A 17,091-nucleotide genomic window follows, 5' to 3' on the forward strand; every position below is an offset into this window, starting at 1 on the left:
AGCGGAGCCAGGGTTCGGCCCCATCCCGATCTGACCCCCTAATCTCCACTCTTACTTGCATGCTGTGCTGTCCCGGCAAGGCCCCTTGGGTGCAGCATCCAGGCCGTCACCTCCTGGGTGTAGACGGCAGCCTCAGCCCGTCCCCCAGCTGCCGTTCAGAGGTGAAGCCGAGCCTTGTTCTTCCTGAGTTTCCCTAGTGGCCAGGGTGGTGCGTGCCCCGTGGGAAAAGCTTCCCTCTCACTAAGCCGGGAAAACACTGCAAACCGTCTCCCTTCTGGAAGGCTCGCTGCACGCTCCAGCACCATAAGAGCCCCGAGGAATCCTGCGGCCAGAAGCGGGTTGTCGTCTCGACTCCGTGTTTCCCAGACTTGCTTCGCCACAGACCCCTGGTTTTCAAGGAATCCCCAGGAACGTGCCACGGAGTGATGGTCCTTCACTGTGCGCGGTCCCCTTCCTCCTGCTCCCCTGAACACCTGCTCTCCCCCACCCCCCCACCTGCAGATGGACGACGCGGGTCGGTACCAGTGCCTGGCGGAGAATGAGATGGGCGCAGTGGAGAAAGTGGTGACCCTCGTGCTGCAGAGTGAGTCTCGGCCTCCCCCTCCCCCTCCCCTGGGCCCCAGCGGGGGGGACAGCGCAGAGTGGGCGCCCGGCGCGTGTCCCCGGCTGTCTGACAAGAATGGAGGACAGAGGGGCACCTGGCCGGCTCAGTCAAGCGTCTGGCTGTATAGATTTTAGCTCAGGTCACAATCTCACCGTTTGTGGGTTCGAGCCCCGCGGCTGTCTCTGTGCTGATAGCACAGAGCCTGCTTGGGATTCTCTCTCTCTCCGTCTCTCTCAGCCTCTCCCCTGCTCGCACAGCTCTTTCAAAATGAATAAACAAACTTAAAAAAGGCAGGGCCAGGGACTTGGAACTCTCTTACAAGTATTTATTCAGAAAACACAATTGAAGTCCTATGAAATGGCTCCCCAGTTGGGAATGGGGAGCAGGGTGAGGGCTAATGAATAGCCAGGGACCCGACAGCCAGGCCCCGGGCGGGACCCATTTATTCAAACTCACAACCATCAACAAGATCGCAGGGACAGTTCCTGCATTTGCCAAGTAGCTTGCAGATTACAAAGCACTGTCTGAGCCTCAAAGTAATGCTGTGAAACCGCCTAGAAGTGTTTAATAAAACTTTTTCCTGAAGATTAACATACATAGGGACAATACATGTTAGAAGTGAACAGGTCAATGTATGTTTATAATGTGAACCTACCGAGTTGACCCAGAGCAAAAATAGAAAAACAGAATACTGCCAGCTTCCAGACACTTCCATCTGTACCCCCTTTCCAGTCAATGCCCTGCCCCAGGTAACTTACCCTGTCCGGAGTTTTGCTTTTTTTTGAGAGAGGGGGAGAAAGAATGCCTGTGTGAGAGCGGGGGTGGGACAGAGAGAGAGGGGGTGGAGAGGGAACCGTAAGCAGGCTCCGTACTGTCAGCACAGAGCCCGACACAGGGCTCCATCCCACGAACCGTGAGATCATGACCTGAGCCGAAGTCAAGAGTCCGGTGCTTCACCGACTGAGCCAGCCAGGCGCCCCCAGGGCTTTGCCTTTAAAAGAAATAACAGCTTAGGCTGCCTGGCTGGCTCAGTCAACAGAGCCTGCAACGCTTGATCCTGGGGCCGTGAGTTCGAGCCCCATGTTGGGCATAGAGATCGCTTTAAAGCAAAAACAAAAAACAGCTTTGTCAATATATACGCTGCAAAATTCACCCATTCGTACCCTGGAATGTTACTCACCCTTTAAAAAGAAGGAAATTCTGACACCTGGTGCATGAACGAAACTTGAGGTCGTCAGGGGAAGGAGGGCAGTCACAAAAAGACAAACGCTGTGTGATTCCAGTTCTGTGGGGTGACCAGAGTTGTCAAATGCGTAGAAACGAAAAGCAGAATGGCGTCGGCCGGCGGGGCGGGGGTCGTGGCAATGGGGAGACGTGGCTGAATGGATCTAGAGTTTCAATTTTCCAAGACGAAAGGGTCCTGGAAATGGACGGCGGTGATGTGAACGTGCTCCACGCTACTGAACTGTACAACTTAAAAAATGGTTAAATGGGGTACCTGGGTGGCTCAGTCCATTAAGCGTCTGACTCTTGATTTCCGCTCAGGTCACGATCTCACGGTTTGGGAGTTCGAGCCGCACGTTGGGCTCTGCACTGACCGTGCAGAACCTGCTTGGGATTCTGTCTGTCTGTCTGTCTGTCTCTCTCTCTCTCTCTCTCTCTTCCCCTCCCCTGTGCGTGTTCTCTCTCTCTCTCTCTCTCTCAAAATAAATAAATACACATTTTTTAAAAATCTTAAGAAATAGTAGCTATGAAGAAGAAACGAAGGGAAGTCTTAGGACCCAACTTCCATAAAATGAAAACCTCAGTGGATGGGTGTGAACAGGTATGAACAGGACAGAAGGAAGAATTAGTGACTTGTAGACATAACAATAGAATTCGCCTAGTCGGAACCACAGAGAGAGAACGGACTCGAGCAGGACAACCAGAAGAGCCTCAGAGCCAGTGTGGGACGAAGCCGAGATCTGACATCGTGGCATTAGGGTCCCGGAAGGAAAGGAGGAAGGGGTGAGAAAATACCCAGAGACGCCAGAGCCGAAAAGTTGTCACAAAAGACGTAGGGCTACAAAATTCGAGCAAAACGCAAACAGGATAAACCCGGAGAAGTTCTGCACCAAGACGCACCCCGGTCAAACTTGCTAACGGTTAAAGGGCCAAGAAACTAAGGCCTCGCCCCCCCCACCCCCCATCCAAGCATCTGGGTGAGTCAGAGTTGGGGCAGGTGTTGAGGGGACCTCGGCCTTGACTCCTCCTGGCCCACCCCCGCCCAGATGCCCGCACAGGTGCACGCTGTCCACAGCAGCCAGGGATGTGTGGAGACCCCGTCTGGCCTTTCCAGGGCTCCCTCGTTTCCAGGCTCTTCTCCTTAAGCTGCCGGCTGGTCCCCTGGTCTCCGCAGGCCAGCAGAGGCGTCAGTTCCCTGTTTGCTTCCTGTCGCTTCTGCCCCTCCCCCCACAAAACCCCTGCATCTCCTCCCGCAAATCGGATCGGCCCCTTGTGATAGCAAAAGCTGGGGTCTCACGGCCAGCCCCGCCCCCAGCTCCAGAGTAGGGGTGGCGGATGGGAGCAGGCCCAGGCCACACGCCTCCACTGTTCTCACCCAAAGTTCTGGAAGCTTTTCGTGGGCCAATGATTCGCAATTTGTGGCTTGCCTTCCGTTGGCTTCCAGAGCCCTGAAATAGTTGGCTTGGATAATTCTGTCAAGTCGTGCATTTGCTGACCTCTTCACGCGGCCACGGCCAGCTCTTGCTTATTTTTTTGACCGTTGTTGCAACGAAACCCTCTCGCGTGCGCTCTCGTGCCCGGCTTCTTGCGCACGGCGCCGCGTGAGCCCGCACGCGGAAGTGGCTCACCCCGTCGTCCCCGTTGCGGTATGGCTCGCCGCTGTGCGGACATGTCACGGTTTGTATGGTCCCCCTCCGCTTGGGGGCAGTTACGGACGGCGCTGCTTCGGCAGGTGACGCGTGCCTTTGGCGGTCACGCAGGCACCTTTCCGTTCGGGTGTCCGTCCGAGAGTGGCCGGGCCACACAATAGGCATGTGCTCGGCGTTAGGAGACATTGGCCGTGGGAGGCTGACAAGCGCCCCCCCCCCCCGACATTTGAGCGACCGTGTCCTCGCCTCCCAGGCGAGAAGGTGGTCTCATTTGGAGAAGGGATCTTTGCAGACATGATTACGTTCGGGGGGTTTAAGACGGAAAGGGATTTCTTGGATCAGAATGCTATGGTTTGGGACGCGTGGAGAAGCCAAAATGCTATCACGAGTGTTCTTTCCAGCCGTTTCGGAGGGTCTGTGGTAGCAGGCGGACAGGGATTGCCGTCTCTCAGGCGAGAAAACGGGGGGCCAGGGAGAGACTTGGTGAGACTCACCCACGGTCGGTGACGGGGCCCCCGTCTCCCATCTGGCATCGTTAGAAGCATCCCCGTGAGGGACCCAAACGAAAGGGGGCACTGAAAACGAGTATCTCAGGGCATGGAAAGGTAGTTAGGATTCATTGTGGGGTGAACAAGGAAGGAAGGAAGCAGCTACGAGCAATGCAGTCATGTTCTACGGAAACGGTGTCTGGAAGGGCGTACTCAGAACGGCGACGGGATGTGATGCGCACTTGTGATTCTGTTCTCTCCTTTCTCGCTCTGCATTTTCTAAGCCGTCTGAATGAACAAGCAGCAGCTGAACATACGAAAATAACTAAACGTTCCTAACAGCTGCCCTGGGCTTCCCACAGGCGCCCCGGTGTTCCGGGTGGAGCCCCGGGACGTGACGGCGAGATCTGGGGACGACGTGGCCCTACAGTGTCAGGCCTCGGGAGAGCCGGTGCCCACCGTGGAGTGGCTGCGTGCGGGCCAGCCCGTGCGGGCCGGCCGGCGGCTCCAGACCCTGCCCGACGGGGGCCTGTGGCTGCAGCGAGTGGAGGCCCAGGACGCGGGCATCTACGAGTGCGTCGCTCACAACCTTCTGGGCTCTACCACGGCCCGAGCGGTCCTGGCCGTGAGAGGTACGGGGTGTCCCCGCTCAGACCTTTGTGGACAGAGGCGGGATCTCCTGCTTCGTGGGGGGGACGTGGCCCCCTGTCCTGCCAGCACCACCCCCCCCCCCCGACTCTTCCCTTCGCTTAGAATCACAGACTTAGGAGGAAAAAGGCCTTTTGGGTCACCTTACCCACCCTGCCCTTTACAGCTGGGGAAACTGAGGCTCCGAGATGCTAAGTGTTTGCCGCTCGTGTCGGCACGGACAGTGTCCTCTCTCCGGATATTCCACAGCGCTGTGAAGTGGGCAGAATAAAACCAGGTGCCCTGGTGCCCACTTTGGGGGTTGCTGGGAAAAGTCTGTGACTTAGGCCATGGTGGGTGGACAGTGACGGATGCTGCTCTCTCGCATTACGACACCTGCCACCCCCCACCCCCCACCCCGGGCCTCGCCTTTCAGCTCCCTCCTCCCTGGGGCCAAACTTCAAAACAGAGAAAAGGACTATCCCGAGGAACCACCGTGAAACGACTCCGACCGCACCGCGGATAGTCACTGAGTCTCATTTCTGAAAGTTAATAGTGTCTCTGTAGCAAATACGCCGTATTTGTGGCTTTGGATTTCTGTCCCTGGCCGTGACAAGCCATCACTGATCTATCACCGCCCCCAAGGCCGGATTACTTCCTCGCTGCTCCAGAGGGCACCTTTCCAGCCCCGGAGCGGGGTCTCGACACTTTGCCGCTTGCAAACCCACTTGAACCCCACCGCCAGCCAACTGTGGGACCCTCTGTGGCCCCTGGTCGCCTCATCTCCTGCGGACAGGGACAAAAGACCAATGCACACGGCTCCAGAAATTCAGCGGTTCTCTGACGCCCGGCCACACGCACTGCCTCGGGTCTGAGCGGTTCCTCCCTTTAGTTCAGAGCTGGGTCCCGTCCTTACCCTCTCCTGTTGGAAAGCTCACGCCCCAAACCACAGCGCTCTGCACATGGCTTCTGGTTGAGTATCTCAGGGCCGCCATAGCAAAGTACTATGCTGTGAGCCATCAGCACAGAGCCCGATGCGGGGCTTGAACCCACGAACTGTGAGATCCTGAGCTCAGCTGAAGTTCGACTCCCAACCAACCGAGCCACCCAGGCGCCCCGCAAATGGCTTTGTTAAATAAGCAACGGGCTTGGGTTTTGTTTTTATTTTTTCCCAGTCCCCCCACCCTCCTCCCTGAAAACTACCCTGTGGTGTGCCCCTGTCCGCTGGCCTGAATATTTCTACGGGCTGAGTTCTTCCAACAGGGCATTGCTAGGTAAAAGGCATTCAGAGGTTTCGAAGGCTCCCTCACTCTGAGCGCTGTCTTCTCTTCCTCGTTTCCCATCAGCCTGGGTGGCGCCCAGCCTGGCCTCGTGGGAGGCAAGAGGCCTGCTGAGTCATCCCATGTCTGAGAAAGTTGACAGTGGCTCGTCATTCCCGGCCTCCAATTTCTTGTCCCCCTCGAAAGCTGCCGGGCCATTCTGCTGCTTCTTACCTGCACCCCAGCTTCTTCCTCCTCCCCTTGTTGAGAAGCCAGGGGGTAGGTTCATGGCCGGTTCCTGTCCCCCTATAAACCCCAGAGCCACAGATATTGATGAGAGACATCCCAGATGGGCATCAGATCTCATCAAGCCCCAGCTCTGGACTGGGTAAATGACACTGCTTCCCGGAATCCAAAATTAACCAGCCCCCTGATTTGCCCATTAAGGACCCTGGCCGTTGAGTGTTTTATGTTATTTTTTCGACAGATCATGGGCAATTGGTTGTTAATTTCCCCAGAGAGCTGGTGGGGGGAGGAGGCAGGCCAGCTTCTGTCTCTCAGCCCCCAGGATGCCATCTGTGCAGACAGGACAGCTGGCCCATTAGCCGGAGGAAGCACGCTCTGTGCCCCCACCATCCGTCTGATTAGTCCTGAAAAGCGTGGGTGCTTGCAGACCCGCCTGGCTGCTGTGAGGGATCCGGCCCACCCCGGCCAAACCAGCCGCAGGGCGGAGGGCGCCAAGGCCACTGACGGAATGGGGGACGTTCAGGTGGCGGCATGCTGTCCCTGGCCTGGTGCCCCGGCTCCCCCAGCGTGCCGACCCCGCCATCATGAGCAGCTGGCATTTTAGAACCCAACAGGTCTCTGGCACATCTGTGGTCCCACCTCCTCGCTCAAGTGCGTCTTGGGGGCCCGACTTGCCCAGATTTCCAGGGAGGTGACAGCAGAGCCACTGTTCGAAGCTAGCCCCGTGCCAGTGCAGGTCTGCTCCGAAAAGCCTCCCTGTCTCTCAGAGCCAGGACCCCCCGGGCATCGAGTCCGTCACCCGTGAGCTGTGTGGCCTTGGGCGAGCCACCTGAGCTCTCTGAGCCTCCGTTCCTGTTCCATGAAGTGGGTGACAGTACCTGCTCGTGCTGAGGGTGTGGAGGTGGATAAAGTCGCTGCCGTCCCCTTCCCTCCTCACAGGGGAGCCCCGTGGGAGCCGGGGCGGCGTATCCGGGGTGATCAACGGCCAGGAATTTGGCATGGCCACCCTCAACACCAGCGTGCGCCAGGAGGCACGTTCTGGGGTCACCACCATCTGGAGCGGCATCAGCCACATCCCTGCGAGCGTGGGTAAGCGGGGGCCAGAGCCTCTTCCTGCACCGGGGCCCCTCCGACTCCAGGCGGAAGCAAAGCGTGTGTTCTGAGGCTTGCCCAGGGCCCGACTGCCGGAGGAAAACTCTGACCGCCCCTGAGACCCGAGTCGGAACCAAAGTGGATTGAGGTGCAGGCCACTTCCTCCCCACCCCCACTACCTCCCAACAAAACGAAATAAAAATCAGACCCAGAGAGTGTGAAATAATCGGGATATACGAATGCTGTCAGATAACGATTCTCAAAATCGCTGATTGCTGACTGAGGTTCCACCCCCCCCCCCCCGCCCCATCCCGCACGTTAGGGTAAGAGCTTGATGGAAAAAGAAGGAATCGCTAGTCACGAGTAAGGGGTATGGGCTGGAGGGGAATAAAATTAGCCAGAGGGCCCAGAAAACCAGGCAGTGTCCACTTCCAAACGGATTCATAGATCAGTGTGCCCTCGCAGGTAGAATGTTCCGGAGAGATGTCGTAGACCCTGCGGCCTCGCCCTTCCCAAGGGGACGCTGCGGGTCCAGAGCAGGGAGAGGGCGGCGCCGATGGGATCTTTGCTAAAAAGCCTTTCCTCCAGAGCCGCCCTTGACCACAGGCCTGTGTGAACCGTGCGGGGTCAGGGAACTTAGGCTCGGGGTCCCTCTAGGCGGGTCGTCAGCACAGAGTGAAGTGAGCGTGACTGCCCAGATGTGAGCGCTTCATCCTGCTGCAGAGGCAGGAGCCATGGGGAAGCACCCGGCCCCAGGCCCGCTGCGCCAGCCCCTGTGCAGAGAAACAGGCACAGAGACATTGGGAAGGTTCTGCTGCCCCCAGTGTGGCTCCTCCTACGTCTCTTTCCTGAGCCGGCGGTTTCTCTGAAAAGCTCCACCGTCCCTGACCCCCCCAAGCGAGTGGGGTTCCCCTTTCCCTGGACTGAGGCACCCCTGGCCCATCGAGGAGGGCTGGGCAGCGCGCGCAAGTCTGAGAATCCACATCCAGAGCCACTTTGGGGCCCTTTGTTCAGAACTCAGTGACCCTCGTCTTCCGGGAGGCGTCTGCGAGTGAGGAGACCTGGTTGACTTTCAACCTGGTTCAGCACATACATCCCAGGCTTGGGGGTGACCAGTCACCCTCAGGATTCGTGGAACTGAATTGAGTATCAGCAAGTCACGTGCCCTTCTTTGTTTGGCTCGTTTTTTGGTTTTTTTTTTCTTTAAATGCTTATGTATTTGTTTTGAGGGGGGTGGGGGAGGAGCAGAGAGAGAGGCAGAGAGAGAGAATCCCACGCAGGCTCCGCACCGTCAGCACAGAGCCCGACATGGGGCTCGAACCCACGAACCGTGAGATCATGACCTGAGCTGAAATCAAGAGTTAGAAACTTACCTGACTGAGCCCCCCGGGCACCCAACCCCCATGCCCTGCTTTGTATTTTGTTAGTTTTCAAACACCGCTCCACAGACTAGATGTTTGCTTTTCCCAGGTTCCTTTCCCAGGTTCTGATCCAATAACTGACCCGGGTGGTCACGGGGCTGGTCCTGGACAGGGAAGGAAGGGGGCCCAGCCCTCCCTGGGCAATAGGAAGCTGCAGAGCGACCTCGAGCGGGGGAGTGGCGGCCCTCAGGATCGGTCCCTCACTCGGCCTCCGTGCACACCCCGTCCAGGGCCTCTGATGCGCGTGCTCTTGGTCACCGTCGCCCCCGTCTACTGGGCCCTGGCTGGAGAGACTGGAGACGCCCTAAACGGCCACTCTCTGACGGGCGGCAGCTTCCTGCAGAAGTCGCACGTGGAGTTCGCCACGGGTGAGCAGGGGTCTCCTCCCGGGGGGCCGGGGCGGCTGAGGCCCGAGCCCAGGGCCTCTCCCCCGTGGTGACTCCAGGCCGGGCGGGGGGGGATTACAGGCGAGCTGCTCACGATGACCCAGGAGGCCAGGGGCCTGGATCCCGACGGCCTCCTGCTCCTTGACGTGGTGGTCAGTGGCATCGTCCCTGGGAGCCTGGCTGACGCAGATCTTGAAGCGCAGGTGGGGACGCACCCCGAGGCGTGCAGGTGGGGGTGGGGGGCGAATGGCATGTGTTGCCCCAGGCGTCCCCTCCTGACACCCCAAGTGGGGCCTGGGGCGTGGCCTGGCCCGGACTTAGCCCAGTGGGAGGGTGCCCTGGGTCCAGCCTCTCGGGGACAGGCGTCCTCCCCATTTCATAAACCAAAGGGAAGCCACCTGCGCAAGGGTCCCCAACCGGCTAGAAGAAGAGGTGACAGGCCTACCAGGCTTCCACCTCCAGCAACCCGGGGCCCCTTGAATGAGGGGCTAAGGCTCCTACCCCTTGGAAGTTGAAATCTCAGACGTTCTGGGTCTCGTTCGTCCTCCCCCTCCCCCTGCTCCCCTCCCCCTTCTTCCCCTTCCTCCTCCTGCCCCCCCTTGTTCTCCATTCTGCTTCCCCTCCTTCCCTTCCACCCCTTCTCTCCCCTCCTCCCCTCTTCCCCCTCCTCTTCTCCCTTCCCCTCCCCCTCCTTTCCCTCCTCTGCCTCCTCCCCCCTTCCCCCCTTCTCCCTTCCCCTCCTCCCCCTCTACCTCCTCCCCTACCTCTTCCTCCCCTTCCTCCTCCTCCCCCCCTTCTCCCTTCTGCTTCCCTCCTTCCCTTCTACCCCCTCCCCTCCTCCCCCTTCCTCCTCTTCCCTCCTCCTCTTCTCCCTTCCCCTCCTCCCCCTCCCCCTCCTCTCCTACCTCTTCCTCCCCCCTTCCCCCCTCCTCCCCCTCCTTTGCCTCCTCCCCCACCCTTCCCCCTACCTCTTCCCCTCCACCCCTTCTCCCCCCTTCCCCCTCTTTCGTCCTCCTCTTCTCCCTTCCCCTCCCCCTCCTCCCCCTCCTCTGCCTCCTCCCCCCTCTTCCCCCACCCTTCCCCCTACCTCTTCCCCTCCACCCCTTCTCCTCCCTCCTCCCCCTTCCCCCTCTTCCCTCCTCCTCTTCTCCCTTCCCCTCCTCCCCCTCCTCCCCCCTCTTCCCCCACCCTTCCCCCTACCTCTTCCCCTACACCCCTTCTCCCCCCTCCTCCCCCTTCCCCCTCTTCCCTCCTCCTCTTCTCCCTTCCCCTCCCCCTCCTCTGCCTCCTCCCCCCTCTTCCCCCACCCTTCCCCCTACCTCTTCCCCTCCACCCCTTCTCCCCCCTCCTCCCCCTTCCCCCTCTTCCCTCTTCCTCTTCTCCCTTCCCCTCCCCCTCCTCTGCCTCCTCCCTCCTCTTCCCCCACCCTTCCCCCTACCTCTTCCCCTCCACCCCTTCTCCCCCCTCCTCCCCCTTCCCCCTCTTCCCTCCTCCTCTTCTCCCTTCCCCTCCCCCTCCTCCCCCTCCTCTGCTGCCTCCCTGCTCTTCCCCCACCCTTCCCCCTACCTCTTCCCCTCCACCCCTTCTCCCCCCCTTCCCCCTCTTTCGTCCTCCTCTTCTCCCTTCCCCTCCCCCTCCTCCCCCTCCTCTGCCTCCTCCCCCCTCTTCCCCCACCCTTCCCCCTACCTCTTCCCCTCCACCCCTTCTCCCCCCTCCTCCCCCTTCCCCCTCTTCCCTCCTCCTCTTCTCCCTTCCCCTCCTCCCCCTCCTCCCCCTCTTCCCCCACCCTTCCCCCTACCTCTTCCCCTCCACCCCTTCTCCCCCCTCCTCCCCCTTCCCCCTCTTCCCTCCTCCTCTTCTCCCTTCCCCTCCCCCTCCTCCCCCTCCTCTCCCCTCTTCCCCCATCCTTCTCCCTACCCCTTCCCCTCCTTCCCCTCCACCCCTCCTCCCCCCTCCTCCAGGACTTCGAGGAGCAGTATGTGCAGGTGGGGCCCGGCCGTCTCTTCGTGGGCTCCACGCAGCACTTCCTGCAGGACGGCCTTCCCACGTTCCTGCGCTGTAACCACAGCATCCAGTACAACGCGGCCCGGGGCCTCCAGCCCCAGCTGGTGCAGCGCTTGCGGGCCTCGGCTATCAGCTCGGCCTTCGACCCCAAGGCCGAGGCCCTGCAATTCCAGCTGACCGCAGCCCTGCAGGCTGGTGAGGCCCCCGTCCTTCGTCTCCACTCCCCAGACACCCACCGGGGGCCCCCGATGCACCTGGCTGAAAGCCAAGGTGACACCCCACCTCCTGCACCCTCTCACCACGGACCGGAAACTGGGGACTGGGACAGCTCGCCCCCTTGTCCACTCATCTCCAGCCTGTCCCTGGTCCTGTCTAACCATCCACACCCCCAGCGGGGACACAGCTCTTCCGGCCGCTCCTGTTCAAACCCCCCAGAGCCTTTTCCCAGGCCCCATGGGGAAGGTCCAGGTCTACCCCCCAAGCTGACGTCCAAGACTCCAGCCATATGCCCCCCCTTCTCAAGGGTGCCTGCACCAGAGCCCCCCCCCCCGCCCCAGGCAGCCGGGAGCCCCTGTTGGAACACCTGGAGGCCCCCGTGAACATGCCATATAATCTCAACCAATGGATCTGTTACCATTATTTGAGGTCCCCGCTTGTTTTTAACATTGAACGTGGGACAGCGGTAAGAGCGTAGCTTTGGGGTCGGTCAGGCCCTCATTCAAACCCAGCCACACCATCTCCCAGCTGGGGGCGATGCCCTGGCCCTCTCTGAGCCTCAGTGTTCCCACCTGTAAAGTGGGCACAACATCACCTGCCTCGCAGGGTATCAGGAATAGCGGTGTTTCCTCTAGAACCCTCGCCGGGCACCCGGGGATCGATTGCTCTGTCCAGCATGCTGTCCTTACAGTGATTTCGGTAGTTGGTCTCTTTGTCTCCAGACCGCACGCAGCCTGCCGCCACCCCTCGGTGTGCTCGCTGCCCCCATCAGATGCCATCATTTGCCCATTCTGCACACCCCCCACCCCGGGCACAGCCGGGGGCCACGCCCACTCCTCTGGACTCTCAGAGTGCACTTTTGCACGCGTGGGCATCCGGTGGGCATCCCGTGTCCTACTTTTCCTTCATGATTTCCCCTGCGTCTGTCAGCTCACAGCCCGGCCAGCTCGTGTGGCACGAGCCACAGCCAGCGCCTCCACCAGGCCCGAGCTGGGAACAGGCTCGCTGACTGGCTGGGCACGGGCCTGGCTCAGGGCCGAGGGGACATCGGCCTGGCCAGGCTGGCAGGAGGGAGGCGCATTCGGCCGGGGCTGCTGTCTGTCCCGGGGCGCCTTGGGTACGGTGCCCTTGCGTGCTTAGGGCCTACCCCCTTCGCCTTGCAGAAGAGAATGAAGTCGGCTGCCCAGAGGGCTTCGAGCTGGACACCCAGGGAGAGTTTTGTGTGGGTGAGTGCCCTCCCCTCCCCTGGCATGGCCGAGGGAGGCCTCTCAGCCGGGGTCGGATGATGTATCCCGGCCAGCTGGCAGGAGGGCCTGTGGGTGCAGACCACCAGATCCCGCCCACCCCCCTCTTCCCAGACAGGGACGAGTGTTCGGCCGGCCCCAGCCCCTGTTCTCACTCCTGCCACAACGCACCCGGCCGCTTCTCCTGCTCCTGCCCAGCCGGCTTTGCCCTGGCCAGGGATGACAGGAACTGCAGAGGTGAGTGGGCCCGGGTGCAGAGGCTCTCCTGGGAGTTGGCCTGGGCGTGTGGGGGGCGCTGCACAGCCGGGACCCTGGCCAGGGGCACCCGCCTCAGGACCTGGCCCGTTCCCGATGGCACGGATGCCAGCCTGGGGGTGGCGATGCCCCGTTTCCCCTGGGAACTTCCTGCCAGGAGGGCTGCAGATCAGAGGGGCTCAAGTCCTGGGGGTGCTGGGGAGCCCCAAAGACATACACGTGCCCACCGCGTGCTCGTGCATACGTGCCCGCCGAGCCCGGACACGGCCTCAGGCGCTTTCCTAACATGGCAGTCATGTCCAGCCAGCTGGGGTCAGAACGCAGTGGACACCCATCTGTCCCCTTAACACAGCTTCTGGACAACAAATCTGACCGTAGGGTGCTGTCCAGATGCTGACCCTCCCCTCTGCACCCGTCTGCTTCCACCAGGGAGGCCTGGCGTGGCCAAGTCCCCACTGGGCTTCGAGCCGGGTGCCCGAGGGACACTGTCCTCAACCTCCTATCAGGTGCCCCAGGCCAAGGCCTATGGCAACATGCTGGAAAGAGCTAACAGGAGAGGTGGGGACCTTCTTGCCAGGGGCTCCTGGGCCGGGGGATGAAGCCTGTGCAGTTAGGTTGGCCAGGGTCAGGGTGGCGAGGAGGGCCCGGGGGACACGCGTTCACGCAGCCCCCTGCCCCCGTTCGCCCCGCCAGATGTGGATGAGTGCGCGTGGGATGCCGACCTTTGCCGGCAGGGACAGCGCTGCGTGAACCTCTTCGGGTCCTACCACTGCCTCCCCGACTGCAGGCCTGGCTTCCGGGTGGCCGCTCACGGGGCCGGCTGTGAAGGTGACAGGGGCGTGACGTGGGTGGGGCTGTCCGTGCTCTGGTGGTTGCCTGGGCTCAGCGGAGGAGGTGCTGTGTGCCACGGGGACTCTGGGCCTTCGGGGGAAGCAGAAGGAGCGGAGAGGCCGGGGAGAAAGCTTGAGCTGGACTCAAGAGGTCTGACGCCTGGCCTGGCCCAGCCTGGCCTGGCCGCTGGCAATTTGAGGACCCTCACGATCACAGCTCCCCAGACAGGCTCCTCCTCTGAGTGGTAAGCCCACCTAGTGAAGGGACAAAGTCTGGTGGAGCCGGAACTCAGAAGAGGAGGTCACCCCATGTGCGTGGCCCCAGGGAGCGCCCTGTCCACCTAGGCGGCTCCTCTGCCCTCACCGCCTCCTCTCTTGCCAGTTCTTGGAGCTCTTTCCCCCCATCAGGCTCCTACCCCACGGCCCCGTGAAGAGGTCCCATCCTCACCCCTCTGCACAGATGAGGAAACTGAGGCCAGGACAGGGAGAATTCCTTGCTCAAGGACTAAGGGATATGACAGAGCTCAACCCAAACCCGGGACTCTGCCTCCAAAGCCCCTTCTTTCTTTTGGATCCGGAACCTTCTTACCCTCCAAAGTGGGTGTGATGAGGAGAGGTGGCTGCAGGCATGGGCCTTCTACCCGGTGGCACTCGGGTTGGAGAAGGGGACAGGGATGAGGCCCAGATGTGCAGAGGCATGCTGTGTCTGTTGGGGGCAGGGGGAGAGGCTCGGCCCCACCTCTCTCCGCACCCCTGCCTCCCCAGATGTGGACGAGTGTCTGGAGCGGTCGGACGAATGTCACTACAACCAGATCTGTGAGAACACCCCAGGCGGGCACCGCTGTAGCTGCCCCAGAGGGTACCGGCTCCAGGGCCCCGGCCTGCCCTGCCTAGGTATGGGGCCACTCACCCCCTGGTTGGAGCCCTGGTCAGCACCCCCCAGCTGACCCCGCAAGCAGCGGGTGTTTATGACAAGGGTGTCGTTGAGTTTTGCGAGTAACCCAAACAGCAGCTAACACTGCCCGTGCGCCCACCGCGTATGCGGGTCAGGGCTCTGCCGCTGTCTGGCACCGAACCTTCCCGGGGAGCCCGGGATGAGGAGGTGGAGGAGGAGGGTGGGGAGGAGTGGGGTGGGTCTCAGAGAGGCTTAGCAGGGAGAATGGGCCTCACCGGGATGCTGCAGTACAGGGGGGAGTCTGGGATGAGGCTCAGAGCTGGGGGAGGCTGGCGCCTCTTTGCGCAGCAGAGGCAGGAGGTGGTCCGGGAGAGGCAAGGCTTGCGGGCAGGCCTGGAGGCAGTGGGGGAGGCGGCTGGATTCTGGGGAAGGCGGGAGACCGGGAGGGATGAGGCGGGGGGGGGGGGGGGGGGGGGGGGGGGGGGAGCTGTGGCGAGCCCTGAGCCGCCCTTGGCTCCCTGCCTGGACTTGTTCCTTTCCAGATATCAATGAGTGCCTGCAGCAGCCCGGGACCTGTGCCTACCAGTGCCAAAACCTCCAGGGTGGTTACCGCTGCCTGTGCCCGCCGGGCCAGACCCTCCTCCGTGACGGCAAGACCTGCACCCCCCTAGAGCAGAGTGAACAAAATGTGACCACTGTCAGCCACCGGGGCCCCTTAGTGCCCTGGCTGCGGCCCCGTACCCCTAACCCCAGGGGCTCTTACCAGGCCTGGGTCTCCCTCCGGCCGGGCCCCGGAGCCCTGAGCAGTAAGGGCCGGGCCTGGTGCCCCGCTGGCTTCATCCGGCAGAACGGCGTCTGCACGGGTAAGGCCAAGCCCCAGCCATCCCACTGGGGACACGCCCCGCTCCAGTGTGTCGTGCGCCCCGGCCGGGCGCGTGGGCACCACACCCATGTTCAGAAACCCGGGGCTCGCGGCAAGCAGGGTGGGAGGTGCAGACAGTCACTTTCGTGGCTACGTGCCATCGGGAAGCTCTGGCTGTACTAATAGGCAAGGGGCTTCCAAGAGGGGGGGAGGGACTCTTGGCCCAGAGAGAGGGTCTGTCCCCCGGGGAAGATGTTCCCAGGGAAGCCACTTTGGAGAAACACTGCTTTCGGTGCGTAGAGGTGAAGCAGTCAGGGAGGGAGATTTGCAGGAGCGTTCCAAGTTGATCTGAGACCCTGAACAGAGACTGGTGGGTAGGGGGGTGGGGGGGGGAGGCTAGGGACAGCCCCCCCCCCAAATCCCCCCCGCGGAGGCTGGCGCTGGGCTGCAGAGGCAAAGGGGAGACAGTGTTGAGGGCAGACGTGCTTCAGCATTCCTGCCTGGGCAGAGGGGTCTGGGCAGCGTCTCCCCGCCAGGCCCTGCGAACGTGGGGTGGGCAGGGCGGAGAGAAGGCGTGGGCTGCCGCAGCCAGGGACATCCCCTTAGCCTGGCGCCCTGGGCGTCTGTGACTCAGTACGTGTCTCTGGCCCCATCCCCCCCCACCCCTGCGCCTGGGCCAGACCTGGACGAGTGCCGGGTGAGGAACCTTTGCCAGCACGCCTGCCGAAACACCGAGGGCAGCTACCGGTGCCTCTGCCCCAAGGGTTACCGCCTCCTCCCCAGCGGGAAAAACTGCCAGGGTGAGCCGTGGCCCTCCCCACCCCCCCAGTGCGGGAGGGACCAGGACAGGGCTTCTCACGTGAGGGTGGGGCAGGGAGCCGAGCTCAGAGCACCCCAGGGGCCCACAGCCAGGCAAGCCGGAACGAAGAGATGGGGGGGCGTGGGCAGGCTGAGAGCAGCCCTGGGGGGCGTCCATCGCAGCCCCACTGTGTGTCCCTGGACAACTCACTTCCCCTCTCTGAGCCTCAGCCTCCTGGTGAAATGGGGCTGACACGCTCCCTTAAATGGCCGGATGAGACACGTGGAGGGCGGACCCAGAGCCAGCCGCTGGTGGGAGCAGCGGAGCACTCTCCTTGATGTGCTCCGGGGGCCAGAGCCAGCCATGCCGCCGCGTCCCCCGCTCCTCCTCCCCACCCCTGTAGAGTGGGAATCTGCCTCCAGCCTACCTTGCCCGTGTCCATCCCTCACTTTCGGCCACGAGGGTCTGTGAATGTCCTCCGAGGAGGGCGGGGCTTCCACTGGGGCAGACAGGGGTCACGGGCAGTCTTCACTCGGGGTCCAAGGGCAGCCGTCATCTCTCCCAGGCTGTGCAACCCAGCTCTGGGCTCAGGAGGTCCCCAGGGTGCCCCGCTAGGGAGGTGGGGAGGTGCTCGGGACCTGCCGCTTGGGCTCTCATAGGTCAAGGTGGCTGGGTTCAAGGGGAGAGGGGCTGCCTACCTCCCTGGTCCTCCAAAGGCATTTTTCTCTTTAGCACCTCCCTTCCCCCGCCCCCACTCCCATGCCGTCTCTGGCTCCTGCCCTGGTCCCTTCCACTTTACTCCACTGTTTCACTCCCCACTTCTGTGCCAACCTCTCCCACCCAGACATCAATGAGTGCGAGGACAATGACATCGAGTGTGGGCCCAGCCAGATGTGCTTTAACACCCGCGGCAGCTACCAGTGCGTGGACACGCCATGTCCGGCCACCTACCGGCAGGGCTCCAGCCCAGGGTAAGGGCTGAGGCGGCTG

General features: G+C 61.8%; 1 protein-coding gene across 1 annotated transcript in view; it reads left to right on the plus strand.

The window, feature by feature from the left end:
* The window catches only part of HMCN2 (hemicentin 2), a 144,976-nt gene that overhangs the window by 126,074 nt on the left and 1,811 nt on the right, over nt 1–17,091 (plus strand). Inside the window, exons 85-97 of the mRNA XM_043567001.1 lie at nt 502–583; nt 4,328–4,597; nt 7,037–7,186; nt 8,841–8,978; nt 9,078–9,199; nt 10,958–11,195; nt 12,380–12,442; nt 12,575–12,697; nt 13,409–13,543; nt 14,311–14,439; nt 14,983–15,303; nt 15,983–16,102; nt 16,946–17,072. Coding sequence (XP_043422936.1) covers nt 502–583; nt 4,328–4,597; nt 7,037–7,186; nt 8,841–8,978; nt 9,078–9,199; nt 10,958–11,195; nt 12,380–12,442; nt 12,575–12,697; nt 13,409–13,543; nt 14,311–14,439; nt 14,983–15,303; nt 15,983–16,102; nt 16,946–17,072 — 2,018 coding nt within the window. The remainder of the gene's footprint in view (nt 1–501; nt 584–4,327; nt 4,598–7,036; nt 7,187–8,840; nt 8,979–9,077; nt 9,200–10,957; nt 11,196–12,379; nt 12,443–12,574; nt 12,698–13,408; nt 13,544–14,310; nt 14,440–14,982; nt 15,304–15,982; nt 16,103–16,945; nt 17,073–17,091) is intronic.

Source organism: Prionailurus bengalensis, chromosome D4, assembly GCF_016509475.1.
Source record: "Prionailurus bengalensis isolate Pbe53 chromosome D4, Fcat_Pben_1.1_paternal_pri, whole genome shotgun sequence".
Lineage (NCBI taxonomy): Eukaryota > Metazoa > Chordata > Mammalia > Carnivora > Felidae > Prionailurus > Prionailurus bengalensis.